At 40.7% G+C, this 20710-nt stretch overlaps 1 protein-coding gene across 3 annotated transcripts in view; it reads right to left on the reverse strand.

Moving 5' to 3' along the window:
- Nucleotides 1-20710, reverse strand: part of LOC130290908 (vascular endothelial growth factor receptor kdr-like) — a 264735-nt gene that overhangs the window by 14760 nt on the left and 229265 nt on the right. For all 3 annotated transcript variants that reach the window (XM_056539116.1, XM_056539117.1, XM_056539118.1), the window contains 8 exons: nt 18254-18351; nt 16430-16552; nt 15535-15646; nt 11311-11410; nt 11007-11112; nt 7978-8102; nt 7344-7422; nt 5915-6015 (listed from right to left, as the gene is read on the reverse strand). In XM_056539116.1, coding sequence (XP_056395091.1) covers nt 5915-6015; nt 7344-7422; nt 7978-8102; nt 11007-11112; nt 11311-11410; nt 15535-15646; nt 16430-16552; nt 18254-18351 — 844 coding nt within the window. The remainder of the gene's footprint in view (nt 1-5914; nt 6016-7343; nt 7423-7977; nt 8103-11006; nt 11113-11310; nt 11411-15534; nt 15647-16429; nt 16553-18253; nt 18352-20710) is intronic.

The raw sequence follows: 20710 nt of genomic DNA on the forward strand, positions 1-20710 counted from the left end.
TGAAGTAAGAGTCGGTATTATTCAGTGTCTGTGCTGCGATGAAGTCTGACACTGTGGCTGTAGTATGGCTGGAAGACCAATCTGGGATGGCTCTTACTGGGAATGACCAAATGCAGGGTGGGGGGTCATACCCCACAATCCAGGCCGCCTTTTGTTGGCCTTAAAGGCAGCCTGTTTCATCAACTGAGAGGGATTTGCTAGTTGCACACTGCCAGAGAGAGCTGTATGTGGAGTTCTTCCCTGTGTTTGCTCCAAGGTTGGAAGCTGGTGAACAGTCTGCCAGGAGGCCTGGAATAGACTTGCTGGATGCCGCATGGCATGGACCTAGGTGTGAACAAACACCTACAGGTGGACTTTTGTTACGTTTTTCTTGACTTTTGCATTTAAAGACTGTTTGCTGTGTGCCAAGTGTGAAGAAAACACTGATCTTTGATTTGAAAAGTACTGTTTCCTTGCCTTTGTACTGAAACCGCACCTATTTTCAAGAGTGAGTCATCACATTTGGTGGAGGATGTGGGCACTGCAGTGAGGTCAGGAATTGTGTTGCAGCACGCTGTTGCTAAGAGCCGAGGAGTTGTTGCTAAGACCCGTTGGAGTTGTTGCTACGGGCAATGATCCTGTCTACTAGTGTTCCAGTGACCGGAGTATTACCAAAATGGAGGCTGTTATAAAAGGACTTATGGAGGCCAACAAGCACCAGCAGGAAACCAGCCAGCTGTTACTGCAGCATGTAATGGCGCTACAAGCGGCAGTGACGACCCGAAACGCCCCTGACACCCGGAAAGCTGTATGGTTGGCGTTGCCCAAGATGACCCTCTCGAATGACATCGAGACCTACCTGGCGGTCTTCGAGAAAGTGGCCACGAGGGAGAAGTTACCCCGAGAACAGTGGGCCGAGGTCATCGCTCAGTTCCTGTCATCGGGACCCCAGCAGGCCTACTTTGACTTACCCGACGAACAGGCTGTTGACTACGAGGTTGTCAAAGGTGAGCTCTTGGCAAGACTGGGGTGAATGTGTTGGTCCGGGCCCAGCGTGTTCATCAGTGGGAATACAAGCCGGCTGACAGGCCAAGGACAAAAATGCCAGGGTCACTAGGTGTTTTCTGTCACTACAGAATTTCAAGTTCAAGATTGAACACAGAGCGGGTCATTTGCTAGGCAACGCCGATGCCCTGTCATGATTCCACTGTTGCACAGGTGTTCACTTGAACAAAGGGGGGGTATGTGATAAGGTGAATGGCATCGTGGTGGATGGGCAATATGTGTCACCAAGGCTCCTGGCTTTGGTGAAGTAAGAGCCGGTATTATTTAGTGTCTGTGCTGCGATGCAGTCTGACACTGTGGCCGTAGTATGGCTGGTAGGCCAATCCGGGACGGCTCTTACTGGGAATGATCAAGTGCAGGGTGTGGCTCATTCCCCACAATTAAGGCCACCTTTTGTTGGCCTTAAAGGCAGCCTATTTCACCAGCTGAGAGGGATTTGCTAGTTGCAACTCACACTGCCAGAGAGAGCTGCATGTGGAGTTCTTCCCTGTGTTTGCTCCAAGGTTGGAAGCTGCCTGGAGGCCTGGAAAAGACTTGTTTGATGCCGCATGGCATGGACTCAGGTGTGAACAAACCTAAGGAATACAGGTGAACTTTTGTTACGTTTTCCTTGGTTCTACATTTAAAGACTGTTTGCTGTATGCCAAGTGTGAATAAAACACTGAACTTTGACTTGAAAAGTACTGTTTCTTTGCCTCTATACTCCAACCGCAACTATTTGCAAGAGCGAGTCATCACAAATGCTAGAATGCAGTAGTAAACCAGTCCAATGTTTTTTGGTATACGTGCATGTGGCTTGATTTATTTGGTGCCTTGCTCTTCTGATCTCATGCTTAGTTAAGCTGCCAGGCTCAGAAAGCGAGTACACCACAAGTCTTACGTACAGTGGGATCTGGCAGGAGAACGACAAGCACAATATTTTTTGTTTGAAAAAGCAAAGTAAATGATCCACAAGAAAGCTTACTGTCAAGCAGAGACAAGGACTGAAATGTGTCCAGCATAAATGTCTCTGATATATCATTATACTGCGTGACCACTCAGTGATATTGTTTCAGCTTTTTGGTTTACGTCCCTGCTGTAGCGTTTGGACCAGTTGTGAATATATTTATTTTAGCTTACTGGTTTCTTATACTAAACCCACATAAATGCATATAATTGAGTGAAATTTGTTAAAGAAACACCTGGGGGCGAACTGTGTACACCGTGTTATGCCTAGTACTGGGAGTCAGGGGCTGTACTTGACACATTGTATTCTCTATTTGCTGTTCCTTAAACCTCAGATCTTGTCCTAGATATTACTAGTCTATATGTTTTGCCAGGAACATTCCTTAAATGGGCACTGTCACCAACTTTATTTTTTGATATGTTGTAGTACTTATGTACTACAACAGATCTCTAATATACTTTTATTTTTTATTTTTTTTCATTAAAAAGGTTTAATTTACATTTAAAAACCGGCCACTGAAAAAGGACTGATTTTGGAGTGGCAATCAGTCCTTTTTCAGTTAGGCTGCACTCGCTCCCTGCCTGTCAATCAGACAGGCGGGAGTGAGCACATTGGCTCCCCGGCCACTGGCTGGGAGGCCACTCCTCCCGCACATCGCCGCCGCTGCCTCGTTGCTGCCGCTGTCCCTGCACGCCCGCTGCCGGACTCTGCAGTAACTGCAAGTGTAATGAAGGAACGGGGTATGCGGGGCGGGGTTAGGGGGGAGGAGTGAACGGGCTAGTGCCGTAGCGGAGGGGGGGGGGGACGGACTAGCAAAAAAAAAAAAAATAGGATGCTGGGAGCTACCCTTTAAATAATTACTTCATTTGGAACATCAAGATTTGCATATGCTTATTATTATTATTATTAAGCTCTTGCTCATAGAACATATATGAATAATGTATAGGGGCGATACAGTAATTGTCTCCTATCTACTCATAGGAATGAAGTAGCTGAAGAAAAGCAACATGTAGGATGATATTTGTCTTTTCAAAAATAGCAAGGGTCAGCAAATGCAGTTTCACAAGATCTCTATAGAAAAGATCTCTATGGAAAAGGAAAAAATCTCCATGGAAAAGGAAAAAAAAGTAATTTCTACTGTTCATTAGATGACATGTAGTAATGGCTGGAGTAATGGGGGATTAAATACACTCATAGACAAAAAAAGATCTATATGTCAGATTTCTGCAAGTCTTGTTATGCATTTTTGTCCCATGCAGATATAAATGTGGAAATGATTATAGGTGTAGTCTGATTAGACACTGGGTCTTGCAACAAGAGGATGTAAAAGTTCTCCTCCTGCTGCCCAATATAAAAAGGACCTCAGAGGCTACTTTTGGGTAGTGTACTTCTTGGTGCGATATTGCTGACTGCTAAACATGCCTCTGTGATGCACTCCAACACATTTTGCACAGTTTAAAGCTAGTGAAATGGAAATCAGACCTCAAGGAATTAACTGAATTTATTAAGGTGTATAATACCTCAATATAAAACCTAACTAGAGAAATATGTTATTTTATATTAAACCAGCTACATCGTAATTCTCTAGTTCGATTTTATATTAAGGTATTATACACCTTACTCAATTCATTTCATTCCTTGAGGTCTGATTTCCATTTCACTAGCTTTTTTTTCACTTGCCACTTTGGGTATAGTGCAACTCAGTACCTCAGTCTGAACTTAGCCTACCATCCTTTAGTGTGTAGCCACCCAATTTCTGTTTTATTATAATACCATTTTGCACAGTTGACAGACTTTGAGAAGGAATGCTTCATTGGATTGAGAGAAGCAGGATGGTCATTTTGACTTATTACCACCATCTAGGCCATTCTGACTAAGATGTTTTGAGGTGCTGGGAGCAGTGGTTACATGAGGGCAGGCACACAACAGGTTTCAGAATGCCTAGACAAACGACCAGTAGAGAGGATCCTTTGACAACAAGCACGATCGGCTCTCAGTTTCTGTGTCCTCCAAACAGTTGACCCCTTCATTACACAACCCTGCCTCTGCCTAAACCATTTTTAGGTGCTTAGCAGAAGGAAAATTTGTCTCAGGGTGCCCATTACGTTTCCTGCCTTTGAAAAACAGTCACTGTTGCCTTCATTTGCAGTGGTTTTGTGAATGAGAAACCTGGACTGCTACGTACTGGAACCATATTCTCTTTAGCAATGAATCCAGGTTCTGTTTTTATAGAGGCATCATGGTGAGCACTTCAGTCCTGCACTCAACATACTGCCCCTACTGCTGGTGTTTTGATCTGAGAAGCCATTGCATAGTAAGTTAGTCCCCTTTAGTAGTCATATGAGGAATACCAACTGCTTAGCGATATGTGCAGGACTTCCTGCAGCCACATACCGTATTTATCGGCGTATAACACGCACTTTTTAGGCTAAAATTTTTAGCCTAAAGTCTATGTGCGTGTTATACGCCGATACACCCCCAGGAAAGGCGGGGGAGAGAGGCCGTCGCTGCCCGCTTCTCTCCCCCTGCCTTTCCTGGGGTCTAGAGCCCTGCTGCCGGCCCTTCTCTCCCCCTGGCTATCGGCGCCGCTGCCCGCTCTGTCCCCCTGACTATCGGTACCGGCGCCCCATTGCCGTCACCGATAGCCAGGGGGAGAGAAGCGGCGCCGACAGCCAGGGGGAGAGAAGGGGCAGCGGCACCCATTGCCGGCGCCGCTGCCCCGTTGCCTCCCCCCATCCCTGGTGGCATAATTCCCTGGTTCGGGTCCACGCTGCTGCAGGCCTCCGGCGTGCGTCCCCTTCGTCGTTGCTATGCACGGCGCGGCGCACTGACGTCATGCGCCGCGCCGTGCAGCGCATAGCAACGACGTTGGGGACGCACGCCGGAGGCCTGCAGCAGCGCGGACCCGAACCAGGTAATTATGCCACCGGAGATGGGGGGAGGCAGCGGCGTCGGCAATCGGTGCCGCTGCCCCTTCTCTCCCCCTGGCTATCGGCGCCGGCAATGGGGCGCCGGCACCGATAGTCGGGGGGACAGAACGGGCAGCGGCGCCGATCGCTAGGGGGAGAGAAGGGCCGGCAGCAGTGCTCTAGACCCCAGGAAAGGCAGGGGGAGAGAAGCGGGCAGCGACGGCCTCTCTCCCCCTGCCTTTCCTGGGGGTATATCGGGGTATACACGCGCACACACGCACCCTCATTTTACCATGGATATTTGGGTAAAAAACTTTTTTTACCTAAATATCCTTGGTAAAATGAGGGTGCGTGTTATAGGCCGGTGCGTGGTATACCCCGATAAATACGGTATATTGTCTCTCATGGCAAGGTTTTAACCTTCGCATTTTTCAGCAGGATAATGATCACCCACACAGCAAGAGTTTTCCATGAAGATTGCAACACTTTAGATTTATCGCCATTCGAGCATTTATGAAGAGTTAACTTTGCCAATCTATGTCTGTGTAGGATCTACAGGCCCAGATGCAACTTTTCTTCTTGGCACTTTAGTTATTTATTTATTAATTTATTATTTGACAATGAATGTATCATTGTCTTTATTGTCTAAATCTTCTGCAAATTTATATTGGTGGTCTATTTGACACCTTTCGTTATACTATCTAAACTTTACTTACTTTAGAACAATATTTTGCACCACAGTTTTAGTACTTGCCAAAATTGTCTAAAGCATGTAATAAGACTGTGCCAGACTTCTGGTGCATTCTCAAATGAAAGTATAATAAAGTAGCATAGTATTCTTAATAACTTGGCCACTAAGTGTATATACTGTTAAATGGTCCTTAGAGAGTAACATACACAGCAAATATGTTTCACTTTGAAATGTTAGGCATCTTTTATGAAGTGCTAATAAGCCTGAAATAGAAAAATTGCAGTACACACAAGGATTAGATTAGTATAATAGCTTTCCACTTACGCATTAGCAATTATTCCGAAAGGCCACGATCTGGTCTCTTGTCGCTTGAGATACTTCATTTCCACTGAAGAAAGCACCATACCGCTGTCAGATTCACTCTCCTGTAATAGAGGATAACCAGTAATTGCCAGTGCTCTACAAGATAATAGAGTATAAGTGTATAAAAGGTAATATGGCACTTAAAGACCTCCATGTGGTTTAACCTTCATGTGTCCTGTATGGAGATGAGAGGGGTAAGCCATAGCCTGACAGCTCTGATGGCAGCTTATCCCTCCCAGAGTCAGGTGTCAGGCGGTAAAGATCCAACATGCTCAACCCTTCTCTCCACCAACCTCATGTGTTGGTGGAGAGTAAGGTGGTCACCATACACCTTAGAACAGTCGGCCAAAACCATGGAAGGTGGTGGGTTCTGCAGACTTTAGTTTAATGTGTATGGGCATTTATAGGGGTAATCCACTGGAATTTTTTTTTTTTTAAATCAACTGGTGCCAGAAAGTTAAACAGATTTGTAAATTACTTATATTAAAAAATCATAATCCTTACAGTACTTATTAGCTGCTGTTATGATCCACAGGAAGTTTTTTTCTTTTTGAATTTCCTTTGTGTCTGACCAGAGTGTTCTCTGCTGACACCTCTGTCGATTTTAGGAAGTGTCCAGAGTAGAAGCAAATCCCCATAGAAAACCTATCCTTCTCTGGACAGTTCCTAAAATGGACAGAAGTGTCGGCAGAGAGCACTATGATCAGACAGAAAGGAAATTCAAAAAGAAAACAACTTCCTGTAGATCATTGCAGCAGCTGATAAGTACTGGAAGGATTAATATTTTTTAATAGAAGTAATTAAAAAATCTGTATAACTTTCTGGCACCAGTTGATTTTTTTTTTTTTTTTTTACCCCTTTAAGGCATATGGGCACCTAAAGCTCGATACAGGGACATGTGTATTACCAGTCTGTGTACAAAGCACAGTGGTATAATATGAATATTGAAAAAACTGCTGTTAACATGGATTATTTTAAGATTTTTTTTGTACTGGTGTTTCCCAGGAATAGAAACATTTTGCTGCCATCTTCCAAAAACAATGGCGCACTTGTCCTCAGTGTGTGTGTAGTACTGCAAATCAACCTACTTATTTAAACGTGCCGAACTGCAATACCAGACACAACCTGTTGGTACATGTGGTGCTGTTTTTGGAAGAAAGCAGCCAGGTTTTTCTAATCTGGAAGATCCTTTTCAGCCATATGGAAAAGACTAATGTGTGAACATCTTAGTTCCTCCTAATTCCAGATGTTTCTTGTGTCTGCTAAGGGCAAGTTCCTGCTGTTTGTGAACATTTGATCTGGAGTAGACTGCCTTATTATGAGCTGATGTGCTGTAATAACGGGAATGTGCTCACACCAGCTTTTTTTCCCTCTCTCCAGAATTGTTTACCTCACTGAGTACTTTGTCCTTTCCCACTGGCACCTCGTCAAATGTCTTCACACTCAGCGGTCGGTTCTTGTTGTTGTTTCTAAAAAGAAGGGACACTGGGTGAGACTGACACCCACAGCTTCTTTGATAATACTCAATGTAGCTATAAACAAGTGGAGTCCTTATAATGTCTTAACATTTTCCGGTGCTTTTATATGTAAAAACAGCGAGTGCATTCCATTAATATTATGGTAATGTTTATGTATAGTGGGTTAAGTAGAAGTACACTGTATATGAGCAAGTACTAATAATTAGGACGTATGGAAGCAATTACACTAAACAGGTCCTAGATATGGCTAAAGGATCAACATTATAAAAACAGCTTTCAATAATATGTTTATGATGCACTTCACATGTTAAGTAGGTCACCCCTGGGTGCAGGTGCATTTAGCATGTGCACCACATATGTCTCAAGCAAACAGGAAACAAGTCATGTCTGTAAATTCCAAGGACAATGAACAAGGTGATGTAATGCAAGACTTCAAATTGTAGGAAACTTTGGAAAGCATTTTTAGAAAGCTACAAGTATTCTCCATACCATAACTTACTAATGTTACTGTCTGATAAATGTGTTTTTGGTTCAGATGTTTCTTACCCAGCCTCCAATGTGCTCCATCGTGTTATGGAATGTCTTATGTTTTGTTCCTCAATTCCAGGTTTTACACTCATATCGCCATCAATGCGTAAAGCAGTGTTCAGAGGAATATAGTCTTTTCCCTCCTATAAACATATAAAGAACAAATAGATATACTATTACGTTAGTTGTACATGAGAAGTAACACGGAACATGAAAACAGCCAGTAGAATCACTATGCATTGAGATCAAATGCTAGAGGTACTTTAGCAGCGCTACCTGTGTGCGCTACCTAGTGGGGCTTGCAGCATCCTCCCTCTCCAAGTCCTCAGAAATGCTGCCTTTATAAGTGCTGGGAAAAAGAGAGCCCTTGACTCCCTGTACTGCACTTGGCACTCTATGTCAGAGGAAGGCAACATAATCACACTATCCCGCTGCCTGTATCCATCCCTAAGAACCAGACCTGGCAAGCAGATGCCAATTGTGGGCAGATAAGTAGACTTTATTTAGAAAAGGGGGTTGTGCTTTTCTCATAGGACTCAGTGGCCCACCATAGAGAAACTAGGGGGGCATAGTTTGAATAAATTAGAAGTTGGGAAGCAGGCAGACACAATCCTGCACAGTGTAGTAGATGTATTAATGCAGACATTTGATTAAGTTTTTTTTTTATAAAGACCGGTAGCAAAGAGGAGCAAAAGGATTTTATTCAAAAGTAGGGTCAACTGGGGGTATAGTTAAAATAATGGGTTGCACAATGTATAATTTAGGGGTGCAGATAAAATTTAGGGGGAGCATAGTATATACAATAGAAGGGGCATGATTTGTATTATGCTTAATATCAGGGACATAGTGTGTATTATTTTTATCCACTGTTTTTGTAAACCCAAAGCAATGCAGTCTTCTGTGTTCCTTCTGATTCCTGCACTAGATGCAGGACCTGCCAGCTCAGCCAATTACTGGCTGAGAAGAGACACTGGTATGGTCAGTTATTGGCTAAGACAGCAGGTCCTGCACTAAGCTCTCTGCACTAAACTCTCTGCTTAGTGCAGAAGAGAGAAGACCAGTGGATTGGGCAGAGGCGAACAAGAGCTGCAGTGGACCAGAACTGTGGATAGGGTATGAGTATTACAACAGTGGTCCTGCAGACAGGGCAGATGTTTTAATATAGTGGTGCTACCCTTTAACCCCAGGAGGTATGGTGTGTATTATAATTAATAACAGAAGGGACATTGTCTGGCAGGCTGCAGTGTTGTGAGCCCTGATCATGATGGACAAGAAAATGGACAACAACAGAGAGGATGTCACCTTTGAGTCACTAAATGTCATTGTGTATTCTACCTCTGTATCCTGTCACTGGTATGTGTTGTAAGGACTGAACTGATGGTGAAACACTAACTTGCAGCATATCCTTACAGGGGGCTGACATGCGGTGAAAACTCTATAGAGAATAACCTTGAGTTGGAATTTGGTAGATTTTATTAGAGTAGAAATCATTTTCCGTGAGACGCTAAACCACAGGCCTCCATCTCACCAGGTAGGGAACCTGTTGTTAAAAATTGAAGACGTATGAAAGAGGGAAAAAGAAAACAGGGGGTGCTCCCTTCGTTTACATATACCGACTTAGTGTGACCCTCCACCACACCTAAGTGATATACTCAACAGATCGGATGGCAAGCCTTGGTCCCAGGTTTCCTGGGATCAATACTTGCAGTGGACCGGTGGGAGTATGGTTTCAATAGGTAATGGCTGCCGCACTCTGACCGGGACTGGACACTTGCGCAAGGGCCAGGTTGAGCAACACATGGAAAATGGAGAAAAATGGTCTTAGAGGCGCTGCGCGAAACGTGGTCACAGACGGAAAGACTCGAGCCAGCACAGAACAATTAATATTTTATTTGACACTACGGACGATGCGTTTCGGCACACAGAGAGTGCCTTCCTCAGGTCAAAACATACAGTGAAAATTCTGGGGTGGATCAGATGCAAGATTGCACTTGCGTGGTTCCTGTGATGAGCGGTGCTGGTGTGGGTCTGCCCAGCTTTTGCGCAGCCCTCTAAGACCGTTTTTCTCCATTTTCCACGTGTTTTTAAAAATTGGAATCCCACCCTTTGAATTTGTTGCTTGTACTGTCTTTACACTGTATCCTAAATAGTTGGTTGTGTAGTCAGGCAGTGTCAGTGTTGTTTCATCTGCACTGCAGCAGTCAGGAGGAGGAGGAACAGGTATATATACCAGGCCAGGCTCCCAACTCAAACAATATGGTCTGTTTAGTGACCTAAACTTATAATCCATTACAGATGTAGATAAAATGAGTTCGACAGTAAATGTACATAAAGACATTACTTGCTTAGTAAAAATATTATTAATGAATATTATTCCTCACTATGCCTCAATTTATTATTACAAACAGAATGAATGCATGTACATTTGGTGTGAATAAAATTTTTGCCTATCTTCACATTCTTTAGGCTCCATTCACGTTGGATTTAAGAACTCCACTTCCAGCACACATTTGAATATATGTTTAAAATGGTATTTAAATGTATACTACAGAGTTGACCATAGGCTATATTAGATCAAATGGAGTCTATTTGTGACTGCAGTTCCTGTTTTATGCCTGTATACATTTTATACTATGTTTTTGTGTCTCAAAAAAACATCTACTGGCTTAAAACAGAACAAATGTAGTCACAATTGGACTAGACTGCTTGGTCCAGTGTAACTTTTGGATTATCTGCAGTATACGTAAAATTTTAATGTGTCAAAGAAATCTCAATGTGTTCAGCAGTGGAGCCCAGAAACGTGAAGTGAATCAGGCTTTATTCTGTCTTCAAATCAGTTTCTTAACAGACCCCATTACATATTAACAATGAAAGCCATAATTCTAGTGTTTCCAGCTAAAATGAGGATTGAAAAACAGTATTTGAGCATGGCTTTAATGAGCAAAATTGGACCTCCGAGGGTCCATGCCCTGGATGTTTTAGAACCCTAGCAACTGAAATACAGCACAATAAATAAAATGTATAAGCATTTGTTATAGAACACAAACCTGCTGAACATTGGCCTGAAGAAGATCTCCTAAGCGTTCCACTAGATCTGTAAAGGTTGGTCGGTCTGTTGGGACTCCTTGCCAGCAATCCAGCATTGTCTGATACCTACAAAACAAAAAAGGAATCCGTGGATGAGTTACCAAAATCCGCTAAATCGCCATATTACTTATGAAGTTAGTGCTAACTCTGTATACATTCAGAATGCAAAGGAATCAATGCCAACTACGCAGCAAAGTGCTTCTTCAATTGTCACAATCCTGAAATTTTTTAATAACTTTTTACATGTCATAAAAATAATCTTACATTTCAGGAGTACAGTATTCTGGTGATCTCATGCGAGTTCCTTCCTTTAGTCTGCAACAGAAATCTTCATCAATCTGTACACCAGGGTATGGAGAAGCACCTGTACAATCAAAAGAACAGAAAACTCTGTGTTAGTGTATACACTCCTATATGCTTTATGTGCTTTGTACTGATGTTATATATGTTAAAGTGGACCAGTAGGACAAAAAAATATATATTTTGTATTGCTTTTTTAAAATCTTTATAGTGTGGACATATAAGCCTTTATGTTTATATGTTAATAAGTGCCCAAGGGGTGTTCTCGAGCACTGCATGAGCCCACCACTCCACAGCTTGCATCCACCAACCCCTTAAGATTGGTTAATGTTGTGTGAAGGCTCCATTTAATTATTATTCACAAGTGGTATAACTTTTTGTAGGTGATTACGTACAATGGTGGATGGTCAAGTTTCATACAGTGTAAAGGTTTAAGGTGTAAGTTTTATAATAGGGGAGACCAGATGTGTGAGGTTTTTTGGGGGAGATTTTGCAAACCCAGTGCAATGGAAAAGAGGAATAAATGAGCTGGAATCTGCCAAGTTGTAATGGACAGTAACTCAACTTTCCCTTTGGACCCATTTTGATAAATATCCACAGTTATGTCTACATGCACCAAACCAAAGGGATAAAGCATTCAAAATAACACGGAGAGCAGGTGCATGTTGTTTAACAACTGAGTGTCCTTTGCTCCATAACTCTATAATGGCTGACTACAAATATATAATTTTATCCTTGGGTACAGCTGTAGACCAAATGATAAGACACATTCACAAGAAAATATAATTGAGTAAATCCAGGATATTGTCAAGATCACTGGGCTATTCAAAGATTACTAAATATTTGACTACAATCTTAAAATAATATACAAAGAGGATGAAAAAGCTTTTCATTATAAAACTTCGCTTCAGGAAGGGCGGCTGGGAACCTTCCACTGAAGGAAGGATAAAAGATATAATGCATAGGTTAAGAAGTTGCTAAAATGTGATAAAACATTAATAAACAGTCTGTATCCTGAATATAAATCCAAATATAAAAAAAAAAACACATGACCATTTCCTCTCATAGTCATTTGCTAACTTACAACAAAACAGGCTGAAAAAAAGAATAAACGTAGACAGGGAAATGAAACCCTACTAGCGTACATCGTTCTGTCATATTCAGAAAATCCACTTAGGTCCAGTCAAATAATAAGCTGTGTTTCCACATTATTGGCAGGCAATGTTGGGGACTTGCCCAAATACTCTCCTGACTTTGCCAGGTCCAAACTGTTGATTTTATAAATGACTATATTAACTACGCTATAAAAGATTGAGATGTTATCCTATATATTACCTATATATTATACACATACTGGAGGAGCTCTTTTGTTCGCAGGAACTATATTTTAATGTTGCCAAAAGACTGGAGCTATGCACAACACAGCTATATACCAAATTAGATTTCCATCCCATTCTTATGCTGAAATGTACCAAAACGTATATAAGCATATGTTACCCCAGCTATGTCTGTTCTCATTAAGGGTAGATCTAGGTAAAAAAAAAAAAAAATGAAACCACAAGACAGTGCCTCTGGATGTCCCCTGCCTTAAGTGATTACATTATTAGCCCAGAATAGAAAAAGAAAAAATGAATAAAATAATAAAGACCCCATTACTGCTCTTCCCACCAAAATATGAAATATCAGACCTGTAACATGATTAATTCACTCAGAGCAACTGCCATTTACATGTACATACAACTCGCAAAAAAAGTGATCACACTTACTCTGTAAAATGTTGTTGTTTTTAATATTTTAGCCAACATTATATTTAAAATAATAAAAAAATTATAAACATTTTACACAGAATTGTAGGTCTAGTGGAATAATTTGCATTTCAAATATTAAAATAAAATGATAAAGGGTTAACTAGCCTACTATCAAAATGGCTAGAGTGCTGGTGTAGTCCTGGTGCCACCATGTAGTCCTGGTGCCAGCGCTTGTTTTGACAGGACAAAGCCAAGTGGAAACCACAGCAATGCATGGCTGTTCAGTAAACTTCATTAATAAGATACAGTAAAACTTTCCAGCCTTAGCGTATGTTTATGCTATCTTATTCCAGGACAGAACTTTTTTATCTACTGATAAAAAACACTTGTCAGTCATCCATGTGGTCTGACAATTGAAGGAGAAGCACAGGTGCACCGGCACTACAACAACCACAATGCCCTTAGATACACAGAGAACGGGCCAATGATGCAGTGACTCCAGATAGGTAAGTATCTCTAGGTGGTGCAGACTATGAAACGAGGAACGATTATCCTTAATATACAAGAGAAGAGAAGTCGCACTCACCCAGTTAGATGCAAAATTCAGATCCTTTTATTAAACACCAGCAGTGGATGACAGGATAAAAAGTCACTGACACGCGGGGAGCAAGGGCGCACGCCCTTAGACGCGGGGTATACAACAGGAGGCGACTAGTTTCGCGTCACAACACGACGCTTCTTCCGGCCAATAGGTATCCATGTGGTCTGTTCCATACTTTATTCATTCAACATGTGGCTTTCATGACCTTGTTATGGCCAACTCTAGAAGCATTTAAAGGTCCATGATCTACTTTGTTTAGGTCAGTGGAAGATGGCCTGTGTAAGAAACTCTCACCAATCTTAAATCTTTCCTATTATGATTTTTATTTTTAATTCCTTGCTTTTTACGGTCCATAATGTTTAAATTTTTTCATCGACAGATCCATATGAGGGTTTGTTTTTGTAAGTTGGATATATATATTATTAGTTCAGGTGAGGTTGGCACTCGTATTAGCATTGTGCTCGGAGATCAAATAGTCCGCAGGTAAGTAAAAAATTCTCAACACTCACTGTTGCTTGCTAAACATCTTTCCGTCTTTCTTCACACTTCCAGAATATTCACATAAAGTGGTAGACAGAACATGTTTTGGCAATAGCCATTATGAACTGCCGTGCTGAGAATTGTTTACTTACCTGTTTTTCTGTTCTTGCAAGTTGTACTTTGTAGTGACATCCTTAATTGTAAAATACAATGTGTTGTGAAAAAAAAAAAACTGAAATAATTATTCGTGGTAAAATGAACTATCTCCTCTCAATTATACAACTTGTGGTGGGGGGTATTTTTTACACTCTGACAGGTTACCTTTCATTTGCGGGTCTGTACAATTACAGTGATGCCCAATTTATACTTATTTTAATTTTGTTTGCATCACCATGTTCTGACACCAATAATGCTGCAGGATTTATAGGCTTTAATTACTGGAATTATTGGAGCGATCTTCATGGACAGACACTGATAGATAGCAGTCGGCTCATCTCCCGAGGCAATTTAAGATTTCCCTCACCCAATGCCTGGTATACCTTTTTAAAAAGTACTTTTCTTAAAATAAAATTTTGTAGCCTCTGGTGCCCTGATTCAAACACCGTTTTTCTTTTGCTGGTATGCCCCCCACCCCCTGCTTTTCCTAAGATATAGTTTTTTTTTGTTTTTTTTACTATTTGGTTAAAGGGGTTTGCAGATTTGCAAAATGACTTCTGTTTAAAAATATCGAGCCTTCCCATACTTATCAGCTGTTGTATACACTGGAGGAAGTTGTGTAGTCTTTCCAGTCAGACCGTGCTCTATGCTGACACGTCTTAATGTATCAGGAACTGCCAAAAGAAGGAGCAAAATTCCGTAGCAAACCTCATCTGCTCTGAACAGTCCCTGACATGAACAGAGGTGGCCGATTAGTACTGGAAGGCTTTAGATTTTTAAATAGAAGTAACATGCAAATTTCCCTCTGGAGTACCCCTTTAACTATCTGCCCTTTTCCCTGAATAGTCAGGGGGGTATGAATTTAATTTCTAAGGCTAAGGGAACATAAATGCTTGGCTCCAAGGAGTGGGGGTAAATATGAGGCTGAGGAAGGTGGGAATCAGACTCAGGGGCTGAGGCTTATGATTCAGTCTTAGGGGTGGAGGTGGAAGAATAGGAGGCTCAATATTCATGAATAAATGATTGACCTAAAGCTTCTCATAAGAAATTCAGACTTTTACAGTTAATAGGATACAAACTAAATAAAGTGTCATTACAAAATATTTCTCAAGTTCTACAGACATTTAGATTTTTGCTGCCATAACATGACCTTGCAAGTACAGACCGTAGGTGAGGTAAACTTCTCTTGCTTCTATAACTTACCCAGTGAAAATATCTCCCATAATAGCACACCAAAGGACCACACATCACTCTGAGTGGTGTAGATCTTATCAAATATAGCTTCAGGTGCCATCCACTTAAGAGGTAACCGTGCCTGGAAGTAGAATAAACATCTATTAAGATGGTGATGACATGCCCGGAGAACGAAATCATAGTTTCTGCCAGTCAGTGCCATGCTATAAACAGTCTGTAATCAGGAGCGCAGATCACCTCATGCCCATTGTACTGACTGTACAGCTAGTTCTTTAGAGCTGCTTCAATATTTGTTTTCTGTCAAATAGAGATATCATTATGGATATCACATAATGATAAGGTCACACCGCTGATATATATTAACAATACTGAGAATGATATATTACATTTTTTCACATTTCTATGCAATTTCTGCAACATAGACAACTAGAACACTTGTAATGGAAACTGCTTGAGATCAATATTATGGACCATTTAATTGCTCCTATCCCTAACTATCACTTCAATAGTGTCTTAGTTATGATAAAATTCTCAAAAAACAGGAAATTATACAGAACTGCTGAAATTCTATTGTGTTAAAGTCTTATCTACACAATATATGTAGATTTGGTTATGGCATCTTCCATCTGCTCCAATCTTGTTGGATGGAGTCCAACTACACAGGCCACAAGTTAGGTCTTTGCTAGTCTCATCGAGTGCTATCCTATGGGTTTTACTTGATTGAAATACAAAGGCATAACTGGGAACGTCTGGGCTCCAATGATAATTTGTAACACAGCCCTTAACTATCATATAAGGCACTTAAATATTTTGGCTTCAGTTTGAGTGTGACTTCTTTATCTTCCACTGTTTGCCCCTGTACACTAGTCATGAGCAGAACAGACCCCGGTAGTGTAGTACTTACATCTCCTTTGCGCACATAATCTGGATCTTTGTATATATCACGAGCTAGACCAAAATCGCAGATCTTCACTACATTATTTTCAGACAATAGGATGTTCCTGGCTGCCAAGTCACGATGAATACACTAGAAAGCAGTAAAAAAAAATCTTAAATCCACAGGATGTGTCGTAAACAATGAACATGCATTCCACACCTTCAAAGAATACATCTCCAATCCATTCATATCAAAATATAATATTCTTTTACAAATGGAATACAAGAAAAAACTTAATCTCCATTGTCTTATATTATAACAATGCACAGACATTTACGTGTAAAAAGGAAGCTACAGAAAGTCTTAGTGAATGCACAAATAGTACTTTGAACACGTTAACAATTATTAGATGCTATCAGGTCAACTTTTTTTTATTGACATCCATAACAATATGGTCAGCTGAGCGCCCTGTCTTTTTTGGGGGGGTCTTCAGTGTTTCACTATGTTTGAAAGCCCCATGAAGAATGAATGGAGCACTGGTGCTCTATTCATTTGCAGGACATTTCTGAAGGTCCACTGTTCTTGGTATAGGTAAGGGTCCTAGTGGTCAAACCCCCACTGATCTGCTAGTTATCCCCTGTGATGAAGCGAACATCTCTTTAAATCGGAATTACTTTAACCACCACAACAGCAGTGTCAGGGGAGCGAAGAACATAAGAATAGGTTTTTTACTATTCAACTCAGCCCTGATCACAGTTAGATAGGGAAAAAAAATTGTTCAAATAGCAATTGTGTATTACGAATGCACAGCAATTGGAAACATTGTGATAATTCCAACTTTAAATTGTACTTTTAGGGTGCGTTTACACATACAGTATCCTGCGCAGATTTGATGTGCAGGATTTTCAGCTGCAGATTTCAATATAAACAAAATTACAGAATACAGCTTCAAATCCTGCGCATCAAATCTGCGCAGGATACTGTACATGTAAATAGACCCTAAGGGTCAGTTCACACATGCTTATTTTCTGCAGATTTGGCTACCCATTGAAGTCAATGGGCAGCAAAATATGAAGAAGCAAATCTGTACACTTAGGGTATGTTCACACGTACAGGATCTGCTGCATATTTTTGCTGCATATTTTGCGCTGCTGTTTTTCCTACCCATTAACTTCAATGGGTAGCAAAATCAGCGGCACAAAATATGCAGAAAAAATATGCAGCAGATCCTGTATGTGTGAACATACCCGATATGTACAATTCTTTTCTTTACTATTGTACTAAGCCACCAATAAGAATCAGCATAAGAGGAAACATAACACACCAGGGGGTACTATAGGAATTATGTAACACCAAACCACTATGAGCAACCTCTAGGAAAACTCGGTGAGCCATTCTCTTGTATCAGTTAGGATAAATCTCCTTAATAACTGTTTACATTATATTGCACATTTATATTACTTTAAAAATACAACAATCGGAGAGGAGTGACTATGGATGTTAAGATGATTGTTTTTATTTGTCTCCCTTTTGTACTAGCGAATGACTTAATTATCTGAAAAGTTTGCCTGTTTACTTATGTTTGACTGTTTTCTTCCCTTCATTTACACAATGTGCATTGTAAAATAAACACAAAACATTTGGACTTTTGCAACATTAAATGGAATTTAGACAAAATGTGGTTGAAAAAAAATGAAAAGTTTGGTAAAATGTTCCATCTACTACATAATACATTCTGGCATAAACAAGACAAGTATAACCTCATTGGTGGTGAGATAAAATACATTACTTTGCAAATTGGCCTGAAAGTGAAGGTTATGTGGTGCGTGTGTGCAGTTTTAATATTCTTACTTTTCTTGAGGCCAGGAACTCCATGCCCTTTGCCACCTGGAAGCTGTAACAAATCAGATCTTCCATTGTTAGCTGCCTCTTGCTCACATCTTCAGGATCTAAAAAACAATACATTTTGTTGAATATGTAAATAATCACCACTAAAGAATAGTTAGAGCCGTTCTGGACACATCTTTTCCAGCAGCAGCACAGCTTCCCAGTCTTTCCTTTTTTTAAATAATAGTAATGTTTTTTTTTTTGTGAGATATGAAGTTCAGCAGACATGGCTTTGCTTTGGTGATACAACATCGTTGGCACTGATAAGGCATAAAAAATGCTCTGATTAGGATAACTTTAAGAATAACAATGCAGGGCACACATTTTCTGCTAAGGCATGTGACTGCCACATTCAGAGTACTTCAAAGCAAAACCCAACTTCATTGCTTTCATTGATGAAACAGGAACGACCTCATGTACGCCAAAAAGTTCTAATAAAATAGAAGTGATAAAGAACAGAACTGCAGGGAAATATATACTAGGCTCAGAGATTGGCCTGTTGTGAACATAACACCATTGCTTGTGTTTATGACAGTAACTGAAGTCACTAAAATACATCATAAGGGCTCCATTAATAAAGGGCCTGACAACTTACATCAGCTGTTTTCTTCTATTCTTGCTTAGAGTGACTTAAAATGGGCACTGTCAGATACAAAAACTTTTTATATGTGGTACATCTTGGCAAAACATTAACCTTTTTAATATACTTAATAAGAAAATGTCATTTTCTTGTTATTGAAATCATGGTTTATAAAATCATGGCTTTGTCCAAGCTTAAGCACAGACAGTGAGGGTGGGCTAGCACTCCTCTGTGCTCTCTCCTGTCTGATAATACTCCTCTGTGCTCTCTCCTGTCTGATGGTACTCCTCTGTTCTCTCTCCTGTCTGATAATACTCTTCTGTGCTCTCTCCTGTCTGATAGTACTCCACTGTGCTCTCTCCTGTCTGATAGCGCTCCTCTGTGCTCTCTCCTGTCTGATAGGACTCCTCTGTGCTCTCCTGTCTGATAGCATTCCTCTGTGCCCTCTCCTGTCTAATAGGACTCCTCTGTGCTCTCTCCTGTCTGATAGTACTCCTCTGTGCTCTCTCCTGTCTGATAGTACTTCTCTGTGCTCTCTCTTGTCTGATAGGACTCCTTTTTGCTCTCTCCTGTCTGCTAGTATTCCTCTTGTGCTCTCTCCGGTCTGATAGCACTCTTCTGTGCTCTCTCCTGTCTGATAGCACTCCTCTGTGTTCTCTCCTATCTGATAGCACTCCTCTGTGTTCTCTTTTGTTTGATAGTACTTCTCTGTGCCCTATCCTGTCTGATAGTACTCATCTGTGCTCCCTCCTGTCTGATAGTACTTCTCTGTGCTCCCTCCTGTCTGATAGCACTCTTATGTGCTCTCTCCTGTCTGATAGTGCTCTTCTGTGCTCTCTCCTGTCTGATAGCACTCCTCTGTGTTCTCTTTTTTCTGATAGTACTTCTCTGTGCTCTCTTCTGTCTGAAAGTACTCCTCTGTGCTCTCTACTGTCTGATAGGACTCCTCTGTGCTCCCTCCTGTCCTATCAGACAGCACAGAGGAGTACTAGCCCACCATCACTTGCTGGACTTTTTCCATGCCTGTGCTTCAGCTAGGACAAAGCCATGATTTAATTGCTATGATTTCTATAAAAAGGAAATAACATTTTCTTATCAAGTATATTATCAAAAACTATCAAAGACTCCACCAATTAGGGCCGGAGATAATGTAAAACATAACTTTTAATCAAGATTCATTAAAAACAAAATTAATATATAAATTACAAAAACCTAAACCACAGTTAGTATGTACAAATTTACAACGTCTAAATCCCGAGCATAGTACCCCAACAAATCAGAAAGAAATGTTCTTTAATGTAATAGCATGCATCAAATGACAAAAGCGATTATTATCATTTTTTTATTTTATTATTCATAAAATGGGAGGGGTTATGGATACAAGTGAATGCCCTATCAAAATAACGTTTCCATACCTAAGTCAATAACTTACCCTCACTATTCTAATGGTGTGGATGGGGTATAGGATGATAGTTGAGGTTCTACAACATAGGTACATCATGTGAATTAAAACTCAGCATGCAAAAAGATCTCTTATTATAACCCGTTTCTCCCATATATTTAAAGGAGTTCTTTATGCATGGATGAGAAATTCTAACATATAATAATGTAAAGGCAATAAAACAAAATGTATGCTTGAGGTAAACAATACAAGAGACAAATTGGTTTTGGGGTTAGTAACTATAATGGGGACTATATTGGGAGTCATGCATCTGTAGCGTTATTTGTAAGAAGTGTATTGGTTTGCTGGCTTACAAGAAGCATCTCATCCATGTTTTGGCAGGACAGCTTAAAACTATTATCATAAATTTCTGTGGGACTTTCTTTCACCTACATTATTG

This window comes from Hyla sarda, chromosome 9 (genome assembly GCF_029499605.1).
Source record: "Hyla sarda isolate aHylSar1 chromosome 9, aHylSar1.hap1, whole genome shotgun sequence".
In the NCBI taxonomy this organism is placed as follows: domain Eukaryota; kingdom Metazoa; phylum Chordata; class Amphibia; order Anura; family Hylidae; genus Hyla; species Hyla sarda.